General features: G+C 41.2%; 1 protein-coding gene across 2 annotated transcripts in view; it reads left to right on the top strand.

The window, feature by feature from the left end:
- Positions 1–27,093, top strand: part of NFATC2 (nuclear factor of activated T cells 2) — a 105,346-nt gene that overhangs the window by 43,677 nt on the left and 34,576 nt on the right. For both annotated transcript variants that reach the window (XM_069750891.1, XM_069750892.1), the window contains exons 4-9: positions 4,072–4,274; positions 5,315–5,487; positions 8,241–8,381; positions 19,379–19,434; positions 21,762–21,888; positions 24,374–25,024. In XM_069750891.1, the coding sequence (XP_069606992.1) occupies positions 4,072–4,274; positions 5,315–5,487; positions 8,241–8,381; positions 19,379–19,434; positions 21,762–21,888; positions 24,374–25,024 (1,351 nt within the window). The remainder of the gene's footprint in view (positions 1–4,071; positions 4,275–5,314; positions 5,488–8,240; positions 8,382–19,378; positions 19,435–21,761; positions 21,889–24,373; positions 25,025–27,093) is intronic.

The following is a 27,093-nucleotide window of genomic DNA, read 5'->3' as shown; positions in this document are numbered from 1 at the left end:
ATGTAGCTGCCTTGTAAGGCTGTCATGTAGCTGCCATGTAAGATTGTCATGTAGCTGCCATGTAAGGCCGTCATGTAGCTGCCATGTAAGGCTGTCATGTAGCCGCCATGTAAGGCTGTCATGTAGCTGCCATGTAAGGCTGTCATGTACTGTAGCTGCCATGTAAGGCTGTCATGTAGCCGCCATGTAAGGCCGTCATGTAGCCGCCATGTAAGGCTGTCATGTAGCCGCCATGTAAGGCCGTCATGTAGCTGCCATGTAAGGCCGTCATGTAGCCACCATGTAAGGCCGTCATGTAGCCGCCATGTAAGGCTGTCATGTAGCCGCCATGTAAGGCCTTCATGTAGCTACCATGTAAGGCTGTCATGTAGCTTCCATGTAAGGCCGTCATGTAGCTGCCATGTAAGGCCGTCATGTAGCTTCCATGTAAGGCCGTCATGTAGCTGCCATGTAAGGCCGTCATGTAGCCGCCATGTAAGGCTGTCATGTAGCCGCCATGTAAGGCTGTCATGTAGCCGCCATGTAAGGCTGTCATGTAGCTGCCATGTAAGGCCGTCATGTAGCTGCCATGTAAGGCCGTCATGTAGCCGCCATGTAAGGCTGTCATGTAGCTGCCATGTAAGGCCGTCATGTAGCTGCCATGTAAGGCTGTCATGTAGCCGCCATGTAAGGCTGTCATGTAGCCGCCATGTAAGGCTGTCATGTAGCTGCCATGTAAGGCCGACATGTAGCTTCCATGTAAGGCCGTCATGTAGCTGCCATGTAAGGCTGTCATGTAGCTGCCATGTAAGGCTATGATGTAGCCGCCATGTAAGGCTGTCATGTAGCCGCCATGTAAGGCTGTCATGTAGCCGCCATGTAAGGCTGTCATGTAGCTGCCATGTAAGGCCGTCATGTAGCTACCATGTAAGGCTGCCATGTCGCTCCCCTACACATTAGATTATTGTCAGCCAAACCTGACAACTTTGGCAGGCCAGGCCTGCCATCTAATGTATATGGTGGCGTCCCAAGATTAACCTGACTAATGTTGTTGAGGGACAGAATCTGTTGAATTCTGCACACCAGGTGCATTGTTGTTATGGATGGTCATTGTGGAGGGGTCAGGGAAGAAGTATTTGACCGACAGATATCTTAGTTTTAAGACAGGTGAATTTACTCGAGAGGAATTGAATTCTACTTGAATTATAAAAAAAAAATAGAAAATGGCAGCCAACTGCGTCTGCCATCTTGCTGAACAGAAAAGGGCTGGCAGTAGGTTAAAAAGAAAAAAATAACCTACCATTCACCCTTTGCCGTCTGCCCCAGTTGGCGGCTTAGAGTGAACACTGGCCGGAGAAACTGAGGACCGATCTGGGGGAGGACCGGAAATGTGAGAGGTGAGATGAGAAATTTTCTTTTTAACTTTTTGCCGGCTGCTCTCCTCCCTGGACTTCCCCACTCCCTACTCAGCGCCTGCTGGTCCCCTGCGCCCCCATCACATCACATATCCAGCCCGGTGTTTACTTTAGGCCAGGACTTCCTGCTGCGAGAAGGCCCTGAAGTTCACTGCACATGCTGTGGGGCCAGAAGCCTTGACCTAGAGTGATCACCGGGCGTGGAGGACCGGACAGCGGGAAGGGAACAGCCGATAAGTACACTCGCGTCCTAAAATGCTTTGACAGCCACAACGCATGCAAGGATTGTCAAGCAGCCACAAGACCTGCAGCCGCGGCGACTCTAACATTTTTTTCAAGCACGCCCGAAAGTATTCATATAGCACAAGTGCGTGCTCCGATAACTCCTTATCCCAACACGCTCGCTCATCACTGCTCACGAGATTAAGGCTGGCCAGTCTGCATGACTTCCCGTTACTGTGTCTTCTGGTGTGAAACGAGGGGGCACCAGCCGGTGGCAGACTAAACCTCGTTTGCTTATAGTTCCTCTTCGATAAGGACTGCGCATCGTCAAGAGTGAGAATCGCGCCGTTCATTTGTTTAATCCAGATGACTATTACAGGATATTTACATGATTTTTTTTGGAATAGTTGCTCAGATGCTTCTCTGCATTATTTCCTAACCCTTGTGTACATATAAATGAAAGGACATCTGTCATCTTAAGAAAAGCATCACATATCACCACTTTACTCAAATCTACAAAAAAAAGGAAGCTAATCATTACTTATTGTTTATCCTTTTTCATAAATCAAGAGTACAGTACGCATGAAAATAAGAAACTTTATAATTGTCAATTCACGGGTAAAAATCTTTCTTCAGGGAATACAGACTTTAACATTACCAGAGCACATGGCAGTTAGTGCTCATAAAGTTCTATGGAAAACTGTAGCTGCCATTTCCGGAGAACTTGCTCTGGAATGTCTGTTTCTGCCTCTAGCTCCGCCCCCTCCATAGAAGTTTAAGAGCACCAACTGTGATCTCCTATCTCAGTAATGAGAAAGTCTGTCTTCACTGAATATAGATTTTACCCACGAATTAACAGTGGAAATCAATCCAGAAGGAGAAAGAAGCAGATATTTAATATGAAAAATATTACTTATTTGTTATATACATTTTTATTTCATAAATTAATAGTACATGACAGTTATCTTTTAAACGGTCTTAAAGAGGACCTGTCAACAATTCAAAGTAGTCCGTTTTTTCTTTTCTTTTACAAGCCAGTATTACTTTTATCTGTTTTTTTTTGTTTGTTTTGTTCTTTTTTAATCCACCATACGGTTCCAGAGATATGGGTCTTTTCATTTAGTACTAATCCTCGTGGTCTGTACATGGGGGTGTGGCTCACAGGATCCTCTGGGGCGTGTCTTTAGGCTGATCTACATTATCACCCTGGGATCTGTTGTTTGAGGCTTGTGAATTAAAGAGCATGTCCACACATTGAAAAATACATTGAATGTGTATTTCCACAGCAGAAAGCCAAGGTTGACTCTCAGGTTTTCGGTGCAAATGTGATGCGGGTGGTAGATTCTCAAGAAATAACGGATTCTTTTTACACACGTCAGAATTTGACTTGAATGGACCTTTGAATAGGGATTGTCTGATAGAGCACCAATACTGTGCCACGTGGCAAAACCGCACGCATTTTCCTCAAATCACCTCTGTTTTGCAAAGTGTTATTTGGCTGCACGTCTTCCCATATGAGAACACATGGTTGAATGTTTTTCAACTGCAAACCCACAGTAATTTTTCGTGAACAGGGTGAAGTTTTGCCATGCAGTAAGTACTCGTACAGCGCACTGCCAATGTGATTGATCATGAGACTACGCGGTCTAATTTGAATGGTTTAGGCAACAGCTGATTTGATTGTTAGTCCTACTGTCTGCCGAAAATATGATCTGTCAGCTTGTAGAATTTCATCATTTGTACCTCTGTGCAAGTGCTTTGCACCATTTTTTTGTAACTGATGTTTGCTCGCTGAGATGAGAGTATAATATGGTTGTGTGCAGTGTCGGACTGGGAAGCCAAGGACCCACCAGTAAGCAACTCCAGGGCCCCACTTTTATTTACATGCAAATGTGACATTATCATCAATCACAAATTTACATAACAATGGACTGGGTAAATTGGTAAATGAATAAGATTCTGCCTTTCAAGTATATTGTGCCAAGTACTGTTCATATAAGAGGGTGGCGGCCCACCGGAGAATTCTCCTGTGCTCCAGCCAGCCAGTCCAGACCTGGGTATGTGCTGTCCATGTAGAAACAAGATAGCACACTGACCAATGTGACTCCATTGGGCTGTTCAGATTACATTTTTTTTTCACCTAGGACCTTCAGTGACCTTGTGAACAAAATCGCAGAATGCACTAATTTTATCCTAATCTATGGGTGCACAAAAAAAATAATCGGATCATCCACGTTGCATCCAACTTTTACGGATACATTTCCAATAATTAACCTAGGAAATTGTATTTGATTCTTTGCATTTTTGAATGTACATATATAAAAAACAGATGTAAAAATGGACACACGGATGACAGTATGGATGAAAATCGCCCCAGTTTCATCTGCTCGTGTGACCCCGGCCTTACACTGTGTTTTGTTTTCATACAACATTTCATTCATTACTATTTCCACAGCTTCATGGCTACATGGAAAACAAGCCTCTGGGACTGCAGACCTTCATTGGTACCGCAGACGAACGGATCCTAAAGCCACATGCTTTCTATCAGGTCCATCGTATTACAGGAAAAACGGTTACTACCACCAGCTATGAAAAGATTGTAGGGAACACCAAAGTCCTGGAGTTACCGCTGGAGCCAAAGAACAATATGAGAGCAACGTAAGCCTGTAGATTAAGATATGCTTTTCTAACTTTGCAAACATACATACTGTAGACTCGTATTTGTGAGATTTTGTGGACGTCCCCTGTAACTTTTCCCTTTTCAATGTCAATTGAAATATAAGTTTACATGGATAAATTATTGGTAGCGGTCAAAAAACAATCAGATGTTCAGTTGTAGTCATGTTGGCCCGACGCTTTCACGGCTAGGTTCACACTGACCTCCCAGCCTCCGTGTACTGGTCATGGACTTCCAACACAGCAATGTTCCAAGGTCCTACCAGCCTTTTTGCTTAAAGGTAATCTGACAGATGGTGTTTGCTATTTCATCTGAGAGCAGCACGATGTAGGGTCAGAGACCCTGATTCCAGCGATATGTCACTTACTAGGTTGCTTGTAGCAGTTTCAATAAAATTATTATTTTATCAGCAGGAGATTATCACTATGGGACTAGTTGTTTCGCGCCCTGTAGTCGTCCTACTGTAAGGTGCCCGTTTGAGGTAGTCATGGGTGGGCTGCGGCTCTTGCACGCACTGCTGGCTCCAGGCGTCCATCCTCAGAAACCGCTGCACACAATCCAGGGGACATTAAATGTTGTTCAACAATCAAACTTTTACTGAACAGCTCAAAATCATTACTGTGGAGCATGTAGGATAGGGCACAACATCACTGATTGGCAGCTTGCTGCCTATGCACAGTGTACACAGAAAGTGGCCAATCAGTGGTGTGGGCAGGGTTATACACAGCTAAGCACTCAGAGAACTGGTAGATCTGCAGCAGAGAAAATACCCATTACTATCATGAGCACAAGTCATTATTTGGATTAGTCATATCATTGGTGCATCTGCGACAGATAAAGAGAAAAGTGCTGTTACCCATGGTGACCAATTAGCCATTAAACTGCACTAGAAAACTCTTAGCTGACATTCCATTTTTCTCCTGTTTGGGGTGAAACAATTTTTTTAGGCACTTTGATATCTGAGATTCGATTAGATGCGCTCAGGATTTATTGTCGTAATAATGTCATCTTTTTTTGGTAGAATTGATTGTGCTGGGATATTGAAGCTAAAAAATGCTGACATCGAGCTGAGAAAAGGCGAAACAGACATTGGGAGGAAGAACACTCGAGTGCGACTTGTCTTCCGAGTGCACATTCCCGAAGCCAGCGGCAGGATTGTCTCTCTGCAGGCAGCATCCAACCCCATAGAGTGCTGTAAGTACAAGCCACACTTACTGACCGTGACATTGTCTTCTTTTTCCAATGTAGTCCTACACCCTCCCATTTTAAAGGGAATCTGTCAGCAGGTTTTAGCTCTGTAATCCGAGAGCGGCATAATGTAGGGGTTGAGATCCTGATTCCAGGTATATGTCACTTACTGGGCTGTGTTTTTCTGTTTCAATAAAATCATTGTTTTATCAGCAGGAGATTATCACTAGAGGTCTAAACTGTCGCTTTCTTCCTAGTCCAACCATGCCCCCAGCACTGATTACTAGTCAATATACTGTGTACAGAGAAACTTTCCAATCTTTAGTAGAAAATGACAATGCACAAAACAGATGAGGACTTTTTTTAATATCATCCCAATAATTAATTTCCAAGTATCAGATTTTTTAAAGGTTAATTCTTAAGGGATCCAATTTTTGGGAGGCGTAGGCAAACGAGAGAATTGGGCCAATTGTACTAATCACACTCTGATTACAGTGTGACCATAGTGTGGTCCCCTTCTCTTGGATGAGAAGATAGAGAAAAAAAAAATGTCTTTAACATCTCCATTCTGTCCATCCGTGGAAATCTACACCCGATATTTTCTATGGACTCACGGACTTGCATGGTCGAAATATTGGATCCAACTCAGCACATCCCCATAGAATAGCATCGGTCCCAGTGCGATCCAATGTTTTGTTGGACGCACTCAGACCCAAAATACGGTTGTCTGCATGAGCCCACAAAAAAAGGGAAGGATTCCAGCTTCACGAATTTCCAAAAAGAGATTCCATAATCACAGTGGATTCAGCAACGCGTTTCGCACCCACAGACGTGAATGGGCAAGTCTCATACGAAATACAGAAGAGAATAGTGCACACTACAATTTTTTTCGCGGACATTCGGCCTGTGCCAATTGAATAACAGTTTTTTCTGGCGCTGCCAGTGAAAAAACTGACATCTTACAGACAGCACCAAAACCGAAAATACTCTTGTGTGCACCTAGCCCGTGCCAGATCACTGGGAACACAAAGACTCACTCCCTTGCAACATGTAAAAGGCTGTAGGGAATCTGAGGCGCTCATATCCAATGGATAGGTGAACTATGACCCTTCTGGAAAACATTGTAAATGCCCATAGAGCCGGCCTTTAAAGTTTAGATTTTAGAATGTATTAAAAAAATGCATTTAAAGTGTATTCCAGTGCAATATCGTCACACTTTTTGTGTTCCGGAATTGCTACGTTGAGCAGAAAAACTCCATCTGTGCCGTTATTATGCTGCGAGTGTCAGAAGCCGCTGCGTATGAGCGGTTGTGCAAGTCAAGGCATGTTGATCACAGTCTGGCTCAGTCCACTGAGATCATTTCTCGGGAAAACCTTGGCTGGGAGGGTCACTTTTTATTGCCTGACAAGTGGGTCTCTATTGGCAGCCCACTAACTGCTTTTTAATGAAACACAGACACAAACATTTTGGGGACTACTTAACTATTTCTACATTCGGTTTTTTTTCTCCTACGTGTGGGTTCGGTCAGACAATCTGCATCACTCTGGCCCAGATGTCACCTCTCTGCTGTCCAGAATCCCGAAGTGTCTATCAGCCATATCCTCCTTCTTCACCTCTCGCTTCCTAAAACTCAATGTAGACAAAACTGAACTCATCATCTTTCCCCCATCTCACGTATCCCCCCTACCTGACCTATCTATTATGGTAAACAGCATCACGCTCTCTCCCGCACCTGAAATCCGCTGCCTCGGGGTAACTCTCAACTCTGCCCTGTCCTTCAAACCGCACGTCCAAACTCTTGCCACCTCCTGTCGCCTCCAACTCAAAAATATTGCCAGAATCCGTTCCTTCCTCAGCCCACAATCTACCAAAACTCTTGTGCATGCCCTCATCATCTCCCGCCTCGACTACTGCAACACCCTCCTCTGTGGCCTCCCCGCTAACTCTCTTGCACCACTCCAGTCTGTCCTCAACTCTGCTGCCCGGCTAATCCACCTCTCTCCTCACTACTCTCCTGCTTCTCCCCTCTGCAAATCCCTCCATCGGCTCCCAATTCCCCAACGAATCCAGTTCAAACTACTAACACTGATCTACAAAGCCATCCACAACCTGTCCCCTCCCTATATCTCTGAACTAATCTCCCGATATCTTCCCTCACGTAATCTCCGATCCTCCAAAGACCTTCTACTCTCCTCCACACTTATTCGTTCCTCACACAACCGCCTCCAAGATTTCTCCCGAATATCCCCCATCCTCTGGAATTCCATGCCTCAACACATCCGATTATCCACCACCCTCGGATCCTTCAGACGGAACCTGAAAACCCATCTCTTCAAGAAAGCCTACAGCCTGCAATAACCATTCTGCCGCCTCACCATCGCCAGAGCCACCGCCTCGCCATCGCCAGAGCCGCTGCCTCGCCCCTACCTTCTGTCTCTCCCCACTATCCCATAGAATGTAAGTCAGCAAGGACAGGGTCCTCTCCCCTCTGTACAAGTCTGTCAATGTAAACCTGCTTACTGTAATCGATATCTATAACCCTGTATGTAACTCCTTTCTCATGTACAGCACCATGGAATTAATGGTGCTATATAAATAAATAATAATAATAATAATAACTCATCGGTCATCACAAAAAGAAAGAAAATAAAAAAGTATTACTTTGGTCTGTACCATTTGCAAACATAGCAGCCCATGCTTGCTCACAGATCAGATATTGAGCATAAATTTATAATTTGTTTTTCGTCTTTTTCCTTAGCTCAACGATCAGCTCATGAGCTCCCTCTAGTGGAGAGGCAGGATATTGACAGTTGTCTTGTGTATGGAGGGCAGCAGATGATTTTGACTGGGCAAAACTTCACAGCTGAATCCAAAGTTGTATTCACAGAGAAAACACCTGGTGAGTCATTAACTAATGTTTAGTTCCCGTTATTTATATAGTGTGATATACAGTGGGTATGGAAAGTATTCAGACCCCTTTACATTTTTCACTCTTTGTTTCATTGCAGCCATTTGGTAAATTCAAAAAAAGTTCATTTTTTTCTCATTAATGTACACTCTGCACCCCATCTTGACTGAAAAAAAACCCAGAAATGTAGATTTTTTTGCAAATTTATTAAAAAAGAAAAACTGAAATATCACATGGTCATAAGTACTCAGACCCTTTGCTCAGTATTTAGTAGAAGCACCCTTTTGAGCTAGTACAGCCATGAGTCTTCTTGGGAATGATGTGACATGTTTGTCATTTTTACACTTCGTGTATGGGCATTACAAGTCTAGGAGACCGGCTCCTTTACATTGGGCCTAGTTTTTAATGAGGCCTTCCTCAACGTGTCATTATTCTCTGCCACTAGATCACCAGGGTTACTTGTATGGTCGAAATATTGGATCCAACTCAGCGATTTTTTTCCTCGGACCAGTGATGTGTGCACATCCTCATAGAATAACATCAGTCCCAGTGCGATCCAATGTTTTCTTGGACACACTCAGACCCAAAATACGGTTGTCTGCATGAGCCCACAAAAAAAAGGGAAGGATTCCAGCTTCACGAATTTCCAAAAAGAGATTCCATAATCACAGTGGATTCAGCAACGTGTTTCGAACCCACAGACGTGAATGGGAAAGTCTCATTCGAAATACAGAAGAGAATAGTGCACGCTACAATTTTTTTCATGGACATTCGGTCTGTGCCAATTGAATAACCGTATTTTTTAGCTCTGCCAGTGAAAAAACTGAGATCTTACAGACAGCACCAAAACCGAAAATACTCTTGTGTGCACTTAGCCCGTGCCAGATCACTGGGAACACAAAGACTCACTCCCTTGCAACATGTAAAAGGCTGTAGGGAATTTGAGGAGCTCATCTCCAATGATGATGCAACAAGTTTTTCACACCAGGATTTGGGGACCCTCTGCCATTCTTCCTTGTAGATCCTCTCCAGTTCCGTCAGGTTGGATGGTGAACGTTGGCGGACAGCCATTTTCATGTCTCTCCAGAGATGCTCAATTGGGTTTAGGTCAGGGCCAGTCAAGAATGGTCAGAGTTGTTCTGAAGCCACTCCTTTGTTATTTTAGCTGAGTGCTTGGGGTCATTGTCTTGTTGGAAGGTGAACCTTCGGCCAAGTCTGAGGTCCAGAGCACTCTGGAAGAGGTTTTCATCCAGGATATCTCTGTACTTTGCCGCATTCATGTTTCCTACAATGGCGACCAGTCATCCTGTCCCTGCATCTTAAAAACACTCCCATAGCATGATGCTGCCACCACCATGTTTCACTGTTGGGATTGTATTTGGCAGGCGATAAGCAGTGCCTGGTTTTCTCCACACATACCGCTTAAAATTATCACCAAAAAGGTCTATCTTCATCTCATCAGACCAAAGAATCTCATTTCTCATAGTCTGGGAGTCCTTCATGTGTTTTTTAGCAAATACTATGCTGGCTTTCATAGGTCTTGCACTGAGGAGAGGCTTCCGTCCGGCCACTCTGTCATAAAGGCCCAACTGGTGGAGGGCTGCAGTGATAGTTGACTTTGGGAACTTTCTACCATCTCCCTACTGCATCTTTGGAGCTCAGTCACAGTGATCTTAGTGTTCTTCTTTATCTCTGTCACCAAGGTTCTTCTCCCACGATTGCTCAGTTTGGCTGGACGGCCAGGTCTAGGAAGACTTCTGGTGGTCCCAAACTTCTTCCGTTTGAGGATTGTGGAGGCCACTGTGCTCTTTGGAACCTTGAGTACTGCAGAAATTCTGTTGTAACCTTGGCCAGATCTGTGCCTTGCCACGATTCTGTCTCTGAGCTCCTTGGCCAGTTCCTTTTGACCTCATGATTCTCATTTGGTCTGACATGCACTGTGAGCTGTGAGGTCTTATGTAGACAGGTGTGCGCCTTTCCAAATCAAGTCCTATCAGTTTAATTAAACACAGCTGGACTCCAATGAAAGAGTAGAACCATCTCAAGGAGGATCACAAGGAAATGGACAGCATGTGACTTAAATATGAGTGTCTGAGCAAAGGATCGGAATACTTATGACCATGTGATATTTCAGTTTTTCATTTTTTATTAAATTTGCAAAAGTTTCTACATTTCTGTTTTCTTCGGTCAAGATAGGGTGCAGTGTACTATAATGTGAAAAACTGAACTTTTTTGAATTTACCAAATGGCTGCAATGAAACAAAGAGTGAAAAATTTAAAGGGATCTGAATGCTTTCCAAACCTGTTGTATCTCTCTCTCTCTCTCTCTCTCTCTCTCTCTCTATAGATAGATTTATCTACATCTATCTATCTATATATATATCTATCTATATATATATATATATATATATATATATATATATATATATATATATATATAATCTTATCAGTCCCTGTACATACCAGGGTTCACAATCTACACTCATTATTACCTTACTCAGTAAGTATTATTACTATTTTACCTGCTTATCAGGGTATGACCATGTTTCTAACGAATTGTTCTAAGTTGTAGCCAAGACCAAGAACAATTGGTTCGAAATACATCAATGTAATTTATTGTCTGTTATGGATCTTGGAGGTGTTCTAAATAAATTTTAAAGACGTGTTTACTCACATACTGGACAAGTTTTAGAATGAAGTGTTTACTACAATAGTCCCCCCTAATGTACAAGAAATGCCAGTCGGGTTAAGGACTAAGGTAGAGTATAAAGGTAAAAAAGCCAACACTTTTGGTGAGTTTAATGGGTGGACGTAGCTGAGTTTTGTCCCGCACCTAGCTCCACTTAAGCTACTCCCATTTTGGCGAAGTTGCTTCATACTGGTGTAAGACCGCCAAAAGTTGCAACATTTTTTTTTTGTATAAATCAAGTTTATTGAAGCAAATAAACAATACAAACAATGGAATGGTGCTGAGACATAGTTATTAAACTCAATAGAGTACAACCCATAGTTCAGACAGGAAGAGAAAGTCTCAGCGAGTTCCGGGTGCTATTGGCCAATGCCAATGATATCACTTTCAAATTAGCAATAATAACTTTCATTGTTGAAACATATAAACAACAGCGAAGGCAATCATGCACTACTAGCTATATTTAGTTGTTTATTTTAGTAAAGAATGTCACTAAGTAGAAGAAGTAGGTAGAAAGAGAAAAAGTTAAAGAGAGGGAAAGAGGAGGAAAAAGAAGGAAAAGTGGGTGGAGATAGGAGGGTACGATGAGAAAAGTTGCAACATTTTTGAGCAATATTATTTTGCACAAAAATTTTGCTACTTTAAGAATCGTTTTATGCCAGATGTAAAAATTTTGATGACTCGCCCCCTATAACTATTATAATACTGCCCTCTATGTGCAAGAATGTAACTACTATAACAATGCCCTTATTTACAAGAATATAGCTACTATAATACTGCCCCCTATATACAAGAATATAACTACTATAATTTTGCTCCTATTTACAAGAATATAACTACCATAATAGTAGTAATGTACAAAAATAATGTACAAAAATATAACTACTATAATACTGCCCATATATACAAGACTATAACTACTATAATACAACCTATGTATAAGAATATAACTACTATAATACTGCTCCTATGTACAAGAATATAACTACTATAATACTGCTCCTATGTACAAGAATATAACTACCTTAATACTGCTTCTATGTACAATATTTATTATTATTATTTATTATTATAGCGCATTTATTCCATGGCGCTTTACATGTGAGGAGGGGTATACATAATAAAAACAAGTACAATAATCTTGAACAATACAAGTCACAACTGGTATAGGAGGAGAGAGGACCCTGCCCGCGAGGGCTCACAATTTACAAGGGATGGGTGAGGATATTATAGGTAAGGATAGAGCTGGTCGTGCAGTGGTTTGGTCGATTGGTGATTACATTTGCCCCATATGCTGTTGCTGCGATTTAAAAAAAAAAAAAAATGACAGTCACTTCTCAGGCCCCCGGCACTTGCTATATTCACCGGTCCGCGTTCTACCGACGGCCGCCGCTGCGTCCTCCCCGTCCTCCGCACCGACGCCCAGGCCTAGGGCGGCGCGCACACTAATCGCGTCATCGCGCCCTCTGACCTGAGCATCAATGCAGAGGACAGGGAAGACGCATTGGCGGCCGTCAGTGGAGCGGAGAACTGGTGAATATCGTGTACTGCTTTATACTCACCGGCTCCTGGCGTGGTGCAGTCCCTGGTTCAATAATATAGCTACTATTATACTGCTCCCTATGTACAAGAATATAATTACTATAATACAGCCCTTATTTACAAGAATATAACTACTATAATACTGCCCAATATGCAGAAGGATATAACTACTATAATACTGCTTCTATGTACAATAATATAGCTACTATAATACTGCTCCCTATGTACAAGAATATAACTACTATAATACTGCCCCTATATACAAGAATATAACTACTAGAATACTGCCCCCTATGTACAAGAATATAACTACTATAATACTGCTTCTATGTACAATAATATAGCTACTATAATACTGCTCCCTATGTACAAGAATATAACTACTATAATACTGCTCCTATGCACAAGAATATAACTACTATAATACTGCTTCTATGTACAATAATATAGCTACTATAATACTGCCCCCTATATACAATATAACTACTATAATACTGCTCCTATGTACAAGAATATAACTACTATAATGCTGCCCCTTATGTACAAGAATATAACTACTATAATACTGCCCCTATGTACAAGAATATAACTACTATAATACTGCCCTATGTACAAGAATATAACTACTATAATACTGCTCCTATGTACAAGAATATAACTACTATAATACTGCCCTATGTACAAGAATATAACTACTATAATACTGCTCCTATGTACAAGAATATAACTTCTATAATACTGCTCCTATGTACAAGAATATAACTACTATAATACTGCCCTATGTACAAGAATATAACTACTATAATACTGCCCTATGTACAAGAATATAACTACTATAATACTGCTCCTATGTACAAGAATATAACTACTATAATACTGCCCTATGTACAAGAATATAACTACTATAATACTGCTCCTATGTACAAGAATATAACTTCTATAATACTGTCATCTATGTACAAGAATATAACTACTATAATACTGCCCTTATGTACAAGAATATAACTACTATAATACTACTCCTATGTACAAGAATATAAGTACTATAATACTGCCCCTATGTACAAGAATATAACTACTATAATTCTGCATCTATATACAAGAATATAACTACTATAATACTGCCCCCATGTACAAGAATATAAGTACTATAATACTGCCCCTATGTACAAGAATATAACTACTATAATTCTGCATCTATATACAAGAATATAACTACTATAATACTGCCCTTACGTACAAGAATATAACTACTATAATACTGCCCCCTATGCAGAAGAATATAACTACTATAATACTGCTCCCTATGCAGAAGAATATAGCTACTATAATACAGCCCTTATGTACAAGAATATAACTACTATAATACTGCCCTTACGTACAAGAATATAACTACTATAATACTGCCCCCTATGTACAAGAATATAACTACTATAATACTGCCCCCTATGCAGAAGAATATAGCTACTATAATACAGCCCCTATGTACAAGAATATAACTACTATAATACTGCCCCCTATGCAGAAGAATATAACTACTATAATACTGCTCCCTATGCAGAAGAATATAGCTACTATAATACAGCCCTTATGTACAAGAATATAACTACTATAATACTGCCCTTACGTACAAGAATATAACTACTATAATACTGCCCCCTATGTACAAGAATATAACTACTATAATACTGCCCCCTATGCAGAAGAATATAACTACTATAATACTGCCCCCTATGCAGAAGAATATAGCTACTATAATACAGCCCTTATGTACAAGAATATTCTCAGATTCGGTGGAGGTCCCAGAGGTCAGACCTTCACTGAGTATAATGCAATGACATATCCTAGCAATATGTCATCAATTTATATGATAGAAATAACCCTTTAAGCTCCCGAGCCCTGTGATTTCCAATGTCTTACTGTCTGTTACTTTCTTATTGCATAAATCTCCAAAATACTGAAATCTGTTTTGAACTCTGATGTAATTGGGATATCCCAAAGAAACATTGCAAAACAGGAAAAATCTAAGTCTACTGATTGAGAAACAGAGTTTTTGCAAGCCAGTCACCATGGTTATAAGAAACGCAGGGAGACGGGTGGAAGATTTTGGAAGGTTCCTTTGTGACACAGTCTTCTGGAATCTTACAGATGGTAAATCCTAATTAACACAGGAATCCACCATTCACTCCAGCAGTGCTGGCACTTTCTTCTATACGGGGGCGCACATGGAAGCCAGCCTGTACTTGATTGTTCTGCTCAGAAACCAATTTATTATTTTTTTTTTTTTACTTTTGGGAAAAAAATAAATTTCAGAAAGAAAAGGCATCACCTGTTGAAGGCCTCTGATTTTTAAGTATCTGTCTGGCAAGAGAAACTCCCTGTTCTCCTTCTGAGTCAGAACCTCCATGTGACTCATTTTATTGCACTTTGGTTCTTAGTATTTCAGAGTAAAATATAAATTTGTGCTTTCATACACTTTATGTATTGATGGCAATATGTGTTCCTGCTGGCTTTACGGTGTGTGTTCATATGCAGAAGTCATTATGGTAGTCAGACAGTCATAGACAAGCGGATGTCTTAAAGGGCACCTCTCACTTACTGAATAAATGATAGTTAAACACTATGTAAAATTCCCTGAGTTCAACTAATTCTGCTGCTTTTTTCCACTTTGTGCTGTATTGCTCTACTGCAGAGATATTCACATTTGTTTCTTCTGGAGGGCAGCATGTGAAATCTCTGCTTGCAGTGCAACTGGGTGTTTCTTCAGAGTCTTTTTTGGGGGTGGGAGCTTCCACCCCTCCTTCCCAGACACTGCCAATCACAGCTCAGCAGTGTCAAACACTGCTAGATCAGCTGCTAAGCTTTGCAGCTGTGATTGGCAGCATCTGGGTGGGAAAAGTGAAGGCGCATGAGCCCAGAGAAGATTCCGAAGAAATGCCCAGCTGTATTATAATCAGAGATTTCACATGCTGTGCTCTAAAAGCCACAAATGGGAATATTTCTGCAATGGAGCGACGCATCGCTAAACAGAAAAGAACTTCAGAATCAGGGAAGCTTGTAGATTGTTATCATGTATTTAGCTCAGTTATTTTAGCCAACGGAGTTTCCCCCTCTTTCCATACGCTCATACAAAACATGTGCACTTGACCAAACGAGTATGCAGGTGAATGACGGTTAGGAGAGAGTTTTTGGCAAACAGGTATCTAACGTGTATAATCAGGCTGACAATTATTAGATTTTTTTTAATTCTTTATTTTGTTGCCATGTGATGCAGAAATAGTTTAATTCTACTATGCTGTGACATACGATAAATCCTCTGAGCGAGCAATTGCTTTGATACAGGCGTGCGGTTTGATAATCCGACTATATTTTTGTTCTCAAATGTTTAAAAAATATGCTTAGTAATGAAATATTTTTGCACCTGTCAAATCCCTTGTGGTTTTTCAGCCCCCAGGATTGTTGCTAGACCACATTATCGTTCTACTTGATGATTCACATGACAGAAATCGGAGATAGAAGGACTAGATAACAGATTATTAAGAAAACAGGAAACGGGAAAGTGCAAAAAAAAATGAACACAGTTGTCACTCGCCGAACATGTAATGAAGACATGCTTAATTAACCCTTGAGGAGAAATTGGTGTTTTGTGACAATTGTGTTTAGCAATATATAGATGCTAAAGAAATTCTCAGCTATGTATTATTTATTTATTATTCTTTGCTTATATAGTGCCAACATATTCCGCAGCCCTTTACAGACATTATCATCACTGCCTCCACTGGGTTCAAAATGTATATTCCCTATCAGTATGTCTTTGGAATGTGTGAGGAAACCGGAGAACCCAGAGGAAACCCACGTAAACACAGAGAGAACATACAAACTCCTTGCAGATGTTGTCCTTGGTGGGATTTGAACACAGGACCCCAGCACTATAGTAGTGCTAGCCACTGAGTCACCATGCTGGCCGATTACACTATTTCCGAGTCCTTTCTAACCTATAATGCTGTGAAGGGTTTTGCGCTTTCTGGTGGTAGGCATTAGGTCTTAGGTAGTGTTTACACAGGCAATTAAGTTTTGGTCAAAACATGCAGTTTTTATTGCTTTACACAGGCTGCACAGCAACAAAAACAAACTCATAAACATCCCCAGCCTTGTCCAGGTGCTAACTAAACAGAACAGACTCTGGCTACTCATACACAGCTGAGCTAGCCCCAGCTCAGTCAAACAAACCAGCAATTGTCCATAGAAACCACTGATACTTGCGGTTCTCTGCAACCAGCCTGTGCAGACTTTTCTCAGAAAGGGACTCTGGCTTGTCTCTCTCTTCAGCTCCAAGACAAAACCAGCCTGGTCAGCTTCCCTGAGCTGACTGACCCTGAGCTCCAAGACACATCCAGTCTGGTCTACTTCCCTGAGCTGACTGACCTTCAGCTCCAAAACACTTCAAGTCTGTTCATCTTCCCTGAGCTGACTGACCTTCTTTGCTCCAAGACACATCCAGTCAAGTCTGCTTCCCTGAGCTGACTGACCTTCAGCTCCAAAACACATCCACTCTGGTCAGCTTCCCTGTTCTGACTGACTTTCAGAGCTCCAAGACACATCCAGTCTTGTCAGCTTCCCTGTTCTGACTGACCTTCAGAGCTCCAAGACACATCCAGTCTTGTCAGCGTCCCTGTTCTGACTGACCTTCAGAGCTCCAAGACACATCCAGTCTTGTCAGCTTCCCTGTTCTGACTGACCTTCAGAGCTCCAAGACAAAACCAGCCTGGTCAGCTTCCCTGAGCTGACTGACCTTGAGCTCCAAGACACATCCAGTCTGGTCTGCTTCCCTGAGCTGACTGACCTTCAGCTCCAAAACACTTCAAGTCTGTTCATCTTCCCTGAGCTGACTGACCTTCTTTGCTCCAAGACACATCCAGTCAAGTCTGCTTCCCTGAGCTGATTGACCTTCAGCTCCAAAACACATCCACTCTGGTCAGCTTCCCTGTTCTGACTGACCTTCAGAGCTCCAAGACACATCCAGTCTTGTCAGCATCCCTGTTCTGACTGACCTTCAGAGCTCCAAGACACATCCAGTCTTGTCAGCTTCCCTGTTCTGACTGACCTTCAGAGCTCCAAGACACATCCAGTCTTGTCAGCTTCCCTGTTCTGACTGACCTTCAGAGCTCCAAGACACAGCCAGTCTGGTCAGCTTTCCTGAGCTCACTGACTAAGGAGAATAGCTAGCCTGGCTATATGCAGGGCTAGCCAGGCGATCTAATCAGAACCTGTAGAGCTAGGTTGTAACTCTAGCTTACCTGGCTTTGCTACCACTGGTTCAATCATAACTGTCTTGACACCTAGTTTCATGCACGGGACCCACTGATTACAACATGACCCATTCACAGTATTAGTGGAGTACATCCATTCACGCCCAGTGTCAGATCAGGCAGTAGAGTACAACGCCTTTAGGCTATGTGCCACATTGACTTTTTTGGGAGTTTTTAGTGCTGCGAATGTTGGCTACGTAAAAAACAACCTGTAGTGCATGTTTCCAATCTGCAACATGTCACTTTCTCATGTGAGTACGCTGACTTTTATGTGCAGATTTTTCCAATAGACTTGCATTAGATGCAGAAAATCCGCAAGGAAGAAACACACACATGTGTTTTTAATGCGGTTCTGCAGCAGAAATGCATCAAAAACGCATGTAATCCACACATGACTGTATCAATGAAGTTTTGTCAAAGAAGTATTAAAAACAAAGCAGCTTTTTTTAAAACATAACACACCAACAAGATACAAAAAAAGCAGGTTCAAAAACACGTAAAAAAAATGCCCCCCAAAAATGCACTTCATTTACTTAATAGGTGGAGAAATAGTGCAGAAAATCTGCAACATAAAAAACTCACCAAAAGCTCATTGTGGGAGTGTGGCCTTAGGAAAAATTGACAGGGCCCATTTTAAAATTGCTTTTGTGACAAAATCCCAATTATGAAAATGCTTTTGTTTCCTAGCGTCTACATTGCTGCACAGTGGGAAAAGTCATTTCTGCTACTTGACTGTGTTCTCTTTATTCCATAAAATGTGCTTCGGTCACAGGAGTCAATGAAGAACAATGGATTAGGAAATGAAACCCAAGGTGGCGAATGGCGATACCCTATATACTGTAAATCCCTATATTAGCCCAAAGAAGCGTTTTCACAAAAAGTCAAATTTGCCATAGCTTCTTATGTTGGGAGTATCCCTTTAATATCAAAACTTTTAATGTATCTTCTCAATGAGAAATGGTCACACATCTATTATCTAGGCTTCTATTTGTTTTGAGCTGCAAGAATCCAGAAAGTATCATTTGTTTTCCTCTATCCCAATCCTTCACACTTGTCTTACCCATATTAAATGCATGACGCATTTTGTGGCTCTCGTTTGCAGGATGTTTTAATATAATTGTTTAATATTTTACAGCCCTTTTTTTGCCGCCAACCCTAATATTTTGCCATTAGAGAATTTCAGTCTTCAACACCCCCATCAGACATAAGTGATTATTTAGTGAAAACACTCAGAACAGTTTGTGTGATCCAATAAATTATTCATTTTCCAGGGCCCTCTCCACAACGGGGAAAATATAAAAAAATCCATTGTCATCAGAATCCTGCAAAGCCATATACTGTACGAGCGATATAATTCTTGCTGCCAGTGTTTCAGATTTATGAAACGTTTACTGCAACAAGTGAATATATACGGTATAGATATTTTTATATATTTTTTTTATTTTCAGATGGTCAACAGATTTGGGAGACAGAAGCCACAGTTGATAAAGACAAAAGTCAGCCTGTAAGTAGGAGAAAGTAGAATATTGGAGCTTGAGTATAATCTCAGATTAAATGGTGCCTCCAATGTCTGGTTTAAAAAAAAACAACTTATATATATATATATATATATATATATATACTATGAAAATTGTAAATTCACACTGAAGGCATCAAAACTATGAATTAACACATGTGGAATTATATACTTAACAAAAAAGTGTGAAACAACTGAAATTATGTCTTATATTCTAGGTTCTTCAAAGTAGCCACCTTTTGCTTTGATGACTGCTTTGCACACTCTTGGCATTCTCTTGATGAGCTACAAGAGGTAGTCACCGGAAATGGTCTTCCAACAATCTTGAAGGAGTTCCCAGAGATGCTTAGCACTTGTTGGCCCTTTTGCCTTTACTCTGCGGTCCAGCTCACCCCAAACCATCTTGATTGGGTTCAGGTCTGGTGACTGTGGAGGCCAGGTCATCTGGCGTAGCACCCCATCACTCTCCTTCTTGGTCAAATAGCCCTTACACAGCCTGGAAGTGTGTTTGGGGTCATTGTCCTGTTGAAAAATAAATGATGGTCCAACTAAACGCAAACCGGATGGAATAGCATGCCGCTGCAAGATGCCTTGGTAGCCATGCTGGTTCAGTATGCCTTCAATTTTGAATAAATCCCCAACAGTTTCACCAGCAAAGCACCCCCACAACATCACAGCTCCTCCTCCATGCTTTACGGTGGGAACCACGCATGTAGAGTTCATTCGTTCACCTTTTCTGCTTCACACAAAGACACGGTGGTTGGAACCAAAGATCTCAAATTTGGACTCATCAGACCAAAGCACAGATTTCCACTGGTCTAATGACCATTCCTTGCGTTCTTTAGCCCAAACAAGTCTCTTCTGCTTGTTGCCTGTCCTTAGCAGTGGTTTCCTAGCAGCTATTTTACCACGAGGGCCTGCTGCACAAAGTCTCCTCTTAACAGTTGTTGTAGAGATGTGTCTGCTGCTAGAACTCATTGACCTGGTCTCTAATCTGAGCTGCTATAAACCTGCGATTTCTGAGGCTGGTGACTCGGATAAACTTATCCTCAGAAGCAGAGATGACTCTTGGTCTTCCTTTCCTGGGGCGGTCCTCATGTGAGCCAGTTTCTATGTAGCGCTTGATGGTTTTTGCCACTGCACTTGGGGACACTTTCAAAGTTTTCCCAATTTTTCGGACTGACTGACCTTCCGTTCTTAAAGTAATGATGGCCACTCATTTTTCTTTACTTAGCTGCTTTTTTCTTGCCATAATATAGATTCTAACAGTCTATTCAGTAGGACTATCAGCTGTGTATCCACCAGACTTCTGCACAACACAACTGAAGGTTCCAACACCATTTATAAGGCAAGAAATCCCATTTATTAAACCTGACAGGGCACACCTGTGAAGTGAAAACCATTTCCGGGGATTACCTCTTGAAGCTCATCAAAAGAATGCCAAGAGTGTGCAAAGCAGTCATCAAAGGAAAAGGTGGCTACTTTGAAGAACCTAGAATATAAGACATATTTTCAGTTGTTTCACACTTTTTTGTTAAGTATATAATTCCGCATGTGTTAATTCATAGTTTTGATGCCTTCAGTGTGAATTTACAATTTTCATAGTCATGAAAATACAGAAAAATCTTTAAATGAGAAGGTGGGTCCAAACTTTTGGTCTGTACTGTATATATATATATATGTACATATGCACACAGACTTCATGTATATTGTATATATCTGCAGTATATCTATTTATATAGCTATGGATAGATAGATAGATAGATAGATAGATAGATAGATAGATTGATAGATAGATAGATAGAGCTAAAAGTTTGAGCACAAGCAAGGAAAAGTGGAATTATGGAAATCACAAAATCGATAGACATGTTATGCAAATGATAAGAAATGGAAACAAAATTTTCAAAACATCTCACACATCTAGGATGTCATTGGGTGCCAATTACAAAGGTGCTGCCAACAGCAGATCTTGATGATTTGCCCAAGTACATTCAGCACAGCAGAACGTTCCTCAGACAACCATCAATAACATCACTGATAACAGCCAAGGCTTTAAGTGTGGGGATTTCTGCAGAAGGCGCTCATACTCCATACTGAATAATCGAGATCTTTTAAAACTTTTGTTTCTGTTCTTTATCATTTGCGTATAATTAACATGTCTATCTAGCCTGTGATTTCTATAACTCCATGGTTTTCCTTTTTGGTGTCGCAATTTCAATGTTGAGGAGTGTATCTATAAGAATATTTTAGTTAACTATGTTTGTGAGCGTGCACATGGGTTTTCAGAAAGTGACTGCCATTCTGGTCATGTTTAGAGCATGTTGTTCGTGGAGGTGCCAGAATATCGCAACAGACATATCAACTCTCCAGTGAAAGTGAATTTCAATGTCATAAATGGGAAAAGAAAAAGAAGCCAGGCGCAGCACTTTACTTACCTGCCAGGTACGTGACCGTCCATATATATTTACTTAAAGTGTAACTAACTAACCGTTGTTTAAATTTTCATTTCATGAATGGATAATACACATGAAAATAAGCAACTTCGTAACATATCTTATTAGAGAAATCGCCTTCTTTTTCTGCCAAAATTGATCAGTCATTATTTATTAAATAAAAATTAAAACAATGGTTACTCTTTAAGTCCTCTTTCACACGCCGAAGACACTCGGTTAGCACCTGAGCAATGATAAAAAAAAAATTACATTTAAGGAGCACCATTCACATGTCGCCAACATACTTCAGCCTGATGTACAATTTAAGGCACTGGCAAACATACAGCCTTGCCAAAGAAAACAAAATGATTGTGATATATTGCTTTCTAGTAATACTATCCAGTTACTGTGACCTTTAATATTAATGTAGTGTCTTATTTTAAAGGAGTTTTACACTTTAAAAAAAAATTGGTCTCCAAATGACAGAACTTGTGTACAGTAACAAAATCAAATTGTGCTCACCCTCCCCAGGTCCAGCACCAGCTCTCCACTGCCATTTTTGTCTCAGTAGTTTCACTACAATGGTGACATCATGTTAACAGCACACATTACCGCTGCAGCCAATCACTGAGCTCAGCGACACGAGTTGTCTACACTGGCCGATTCGTTGAGCTCAATGATCGGTTGTGTTGGTGATATCAGTTGTTGCCATGATGTCATAGGTGCGGCCAAAACACTGAGGCAGTAGCGGCGGGAAGCTGGGGATGGACTCGAGGAGGGTAAACCTGTTGTGATTTTATTATTTTACACAAATTTCATCAAATGGGGACAACTTTATTTAAATATGGAAAACTCCTTTCATTTTACATAATATTGTATAATACAATCCTTCTGCATTGATATGCAGTACCAAGAAAGAAAAGTCGTGGAATTATAGAAGTCACAGGTTGGATAGACATGTTACTGATCTACAAATGATGAAAAAAGGAAGCAAAATTTTTTTATTCAATATAGAGTATGAGCCTTCTGCTGACATTCTCACACTTACACAACTTGGCTGCTATCTGTAAGGTTATTAAAAGCTGTCTGAGGAATGTTTTGCTGAGCTGTATGCACTTGGGCAAATCATCAAGATCTGCTTCTGGCTGCTACCTTCAACTTAGCTAATCAATTACACCTATGGGAGACAAGTCCAGAGACGCCACAGGCCATGGTAGCATGATTAGGCATTGCAGGCTGCTTACAGTTGCACGAGCAACATGCAGTCTAGCTTTGTCATGTTGAAAAATGGCTCCGGATATAATTTCACTATTCCTCATAAAAGCCTTTACATGATGTCCCAGATGTACTAGATGGGAGATAATTCCAGACACATTGCAGGGCATGGTAGCATGGTAAGGTCTGGCAGGTTGCTCACATTAGGAAGAGCAACATGTGGCCTACATTGTTGTGTTGAAAAATGCCTCCTGGGACACTTTGGAGAAATGACGGTATCACTGGTTGTACGTCCAAGTCAGTGTAACGCCAAGCTGTTAGTGCACCTAGAATGGAGACAAGATGAGCCTGTCTACTGTACATTATGCCACACCACACTATAATCCCCTAGGTAAGTTTGGCGTGATGTTCCCTCATAAGTGCCTCTTCATGGCGTTGCCCATATAATCTGCAGACCAATTTCCAGGCATTATTATTGCATCCAAGACAATAGTGGGACTTATCGCTGAAGAGGACAGACCGCCATACAAGCCTCCATTGCCATCTTGCTCACCACCACTATACCCTTTTTGAGCAATGACGTGAGGTCAATGGAGCATCAGGAACTCAACGTCTGGCGCATAGCCCAATGATATACAAATGTCTTCTGGTCTGTGTAGACAATGTGTGATGCCATAGCATGTGATGTTTAATTTCCCTTGCAGTAGAGAATGGATCACTATACCCCATTTGTTGAATCTGACGAGACCACGTGGGAACGCCATGAAGAGGCCTTTACAAGGGAATGTCACACCAGTCCTAGTCCCAGTATTAGTGTGGGGTGGCATAATGTATGGTAGCCAGACCCCTCTAGTCTTCATTCCAGATACACTAACAGCGCAGCATTACATTGAGTTGGTAGTGGAACCAGTGGTATGGTCAAGCACATCTAGGACATCATTGTTTGGCAATTACAAAGGTAGCTGCCATCAGCAAATCTTGATGATTTGCCCAAATGCATTCAGCGCCACAGAACATTCTTGAGACAACCATTAACCTTATTGATAACATGCCATGCTATCTGCACCTCGTGCTTATACTTGATGCTGAATAGATCCAGATTTTAGAAGATTTTACTTCCATTTTTGTATCATTTGCTTAACATTAACATGTCTAATGATCTTGTGAGTTCCATAACTCTATGATTTTTAACTTGGTGTTGAAATTTCAATGTTGAGAAGGGCATTATATTTTAGGTTTGTCACTGTTTGGAGCATTATTTTTTTCTTTGCCTGTTTCAGTGCCATCCATTAAAACAGAGCCTCTTGATGAATATCACTCTATAGTTGGGAGCAGCGCACTCACTGGGCTAGGAACAGCGCCACAAGCCTTCTACCCCCAGAATCCACTGGGTAGTGATTCCTCTTCCTGCTTAGTGACAAACTTGATCCCCTGTCAACAAGTAAGAGCTGGCCTCCCATCACCAGATTCAAGATATCCACAGCAAAGCCCATCAGCAGCTATGTACCAAAGAAGCAAAAGTCTTAGTCCCAGTCAACTAGGCTATCACCAGCCCGCTCTGGTGACTTCTCAGATCACCATTCCAGATCCTCATAGATCAGTCCTTGTGCATACCAGCTCTCCAGTCCAATCTTCAGCCAACCCTCAGCCATCTCCAGTTATCCATTATTCCCCCACCAACCATCAGATAAGATGTGGAAGCCACCAAGAGTTCCAGCACATCATGTGTTCCGACTTCACTTCTAGTCTTACACGACCAACCCAAGCACAACGAATAAGTCCCACCAACTATCCGACTGTAATCCAGCAGCAGTCCAACAGCCAGCGGTCTCCTAAGAATGGTCCTCCAGCCACACAGCAGAAGGAAATTTTACCTTCAGGAGTCACTGTTAAGCGAGAGCAGAACCTGGATCAGGCCTACTTGGATGATGGTAAGGACCGTGACTTTGTAATAATGATAAAATATGCTCAGCCTGCACATTTGCAAGCTGTGAAATTAATAGTATACTGCATAATAAACCTTATATTGTCATATTAGGATGCACAGCACCTACACAAATTGTTACTTCCACGTTGAGTCTTTGCAGCAGTCTGAAAGTTGCACGTTTCAGAATGACAGCGAAACGTGTGGGAGGCTTAGTGCAGAGATACTACTGAATGCCGCCCTGAGCATTTTTTTTTTTTTTTCTTTGCGGTAGGAAAGTGAAAACATTTTTGTTATAAAAAAAAATTTCCACCTAAATATAGCAGATGAGGTGTCATGGATGGTAAAAGCAAGTTGTATGAGAATGCAAAAGTAAAAATGTAACAATGCATGGAGGTCAGAGAGTCACAGAGTACTTTGTGCTTAGTAATCACCAATGGTGGACAGAAAGTTTGGGATTCTATCACTGTTACACCTACTTTAGCAAAGTAAATAATAAGGCTATGTGCAAGCAACATCTTTTCCGGGCGGTTTATGCCTCATATTCCCCTGAAAAAGCAGCACGAAGCCTCAGTAAATAATAAAAACAATGCACATCAATGCCAAAATGACAATGCTGTCGACAGATATTGTTTTTTTTTCAAGCAAAAACGCTTTAAAAGACGTCTTTTTAGCCTTCCCTTTGACTTGTATTGTAAAGTATAGAGAATCGACAGAGTAGAAAACGCTTGAAGAACGGTCTGGTGACTTTGGAAACCTGAAGCGGTTAAAAAATGCTCAAAAGACTGAAAATATGACCAGGAAGTTGTTTTTCCATAATATGTTCATTCTTTTGAATGTTTTCTGGGCGCTTTAGAAAACTAAAGCGCCAAAGAGCTTGTGAGCACAGCACACGGTCTACGGCGGTGGCCGGTCCACTTGTCAGCGGTCAGTAAACAATAAAACTGAATACATAACAAGCTGGAAAAAGCAAGTTGATCGCAAACTTTCTTAATACATAACATGGGAATAACCCTTTTAGTTATTGTTCTTTGTAATGAAGGCGTTCAGGTAAAACTGATAAAAAATACAGTTTTGTTGAACTAAAGTGAATAAAATGGCCAAGTACACACGGACACAATAGAGTCTTATCATGGGTACAATGTGTACTTTAGATGTAGACATCACTCTGTCCACATGTGTAAAATCCCATCAGCATTCAGTCCTGCCAGAACCTGAATTTATCTTATGCTAATTAAGTATATAATGAATTAATAGCTCCGACTATGGGAAGAACAGGTAAATCTCTCCCTGGGAGGTAGGAAAAAAATGAGATTTGTCTGCATTTAGTCTCCATACCTTCACTTTCTGGATGATCTTCCTGTACCTGAGTAATGCCGCCGTCTGCCCTGACATCATCTCTGTCTGTGCTACTTTTATTTTTTTTGCCTATAACATTTTAAATAGGTCTGGTAAAATTCTGTGAAAATCTCGATAAGTATTTTCCACTGCTTTACCGTCCAGTCTTTTAGTGTCCATGGCCAATGTTTGGGCTGCCAATATGGAGACAGTTAAGCGAGTAAATAAAATACGTGATCGCCTCAAAGATAGTTGATGGCCCCAAGTCCTGTCTGCTCTGTAACATTCCTCCGGATTATAAGAGTCCTTTTCATCTGAGGAGTATAAATAACGCGGAGCTGCGTGTAGTATAATAACTGGGTTTGTATTCCGTGGCCCGCAGTCATCTGGCCGCTCTTACGCTGTGCGCAGCAGCTTTCCCAAAAATACTTCTTTCTGGATCAGTCAACGTTGACTCTCTGTCTTGTACTAGATCCATGACCATGGAGTCCTTTCGCTAACGCACTGGGGAGTTTTTTTTTCACTTTGAAATTCCCACTAGGAATCAGCGACCTGTGAGAATCTGGGGACGTGACTGCAGCTCCTGGATTTGCGCTGCATAATAATCTACTCTTTTCACTTATTTAATGTTCAGGTTGTTCATAAAGGGTGTAACATTGACGTGTGGAGACAAAACGAAGTAGGTAATGAAAACTCACCAAAATAGTATAATATTACAAAAAGATGTAGATAAGATGT

Source organism: Ranitomeya imitator, chromosome 2, assembly GCF_032444005.1.
Source record: "Ranitomeya imitator isolate aRanImi1 chromosome 2, aRanImi1.pri, whole genome shotgun sequence".
In the NCBI taxonomy this organism is placed as follows: Eukaryota; Metazoa; Chordata; class Amphibia; order Anura; family Dendrobatidae; genus Ranitomeya; species Ranitomeya imitator.
This window is presented reverse-complemented; position numbering and strand designations above follow the sequence as displayed.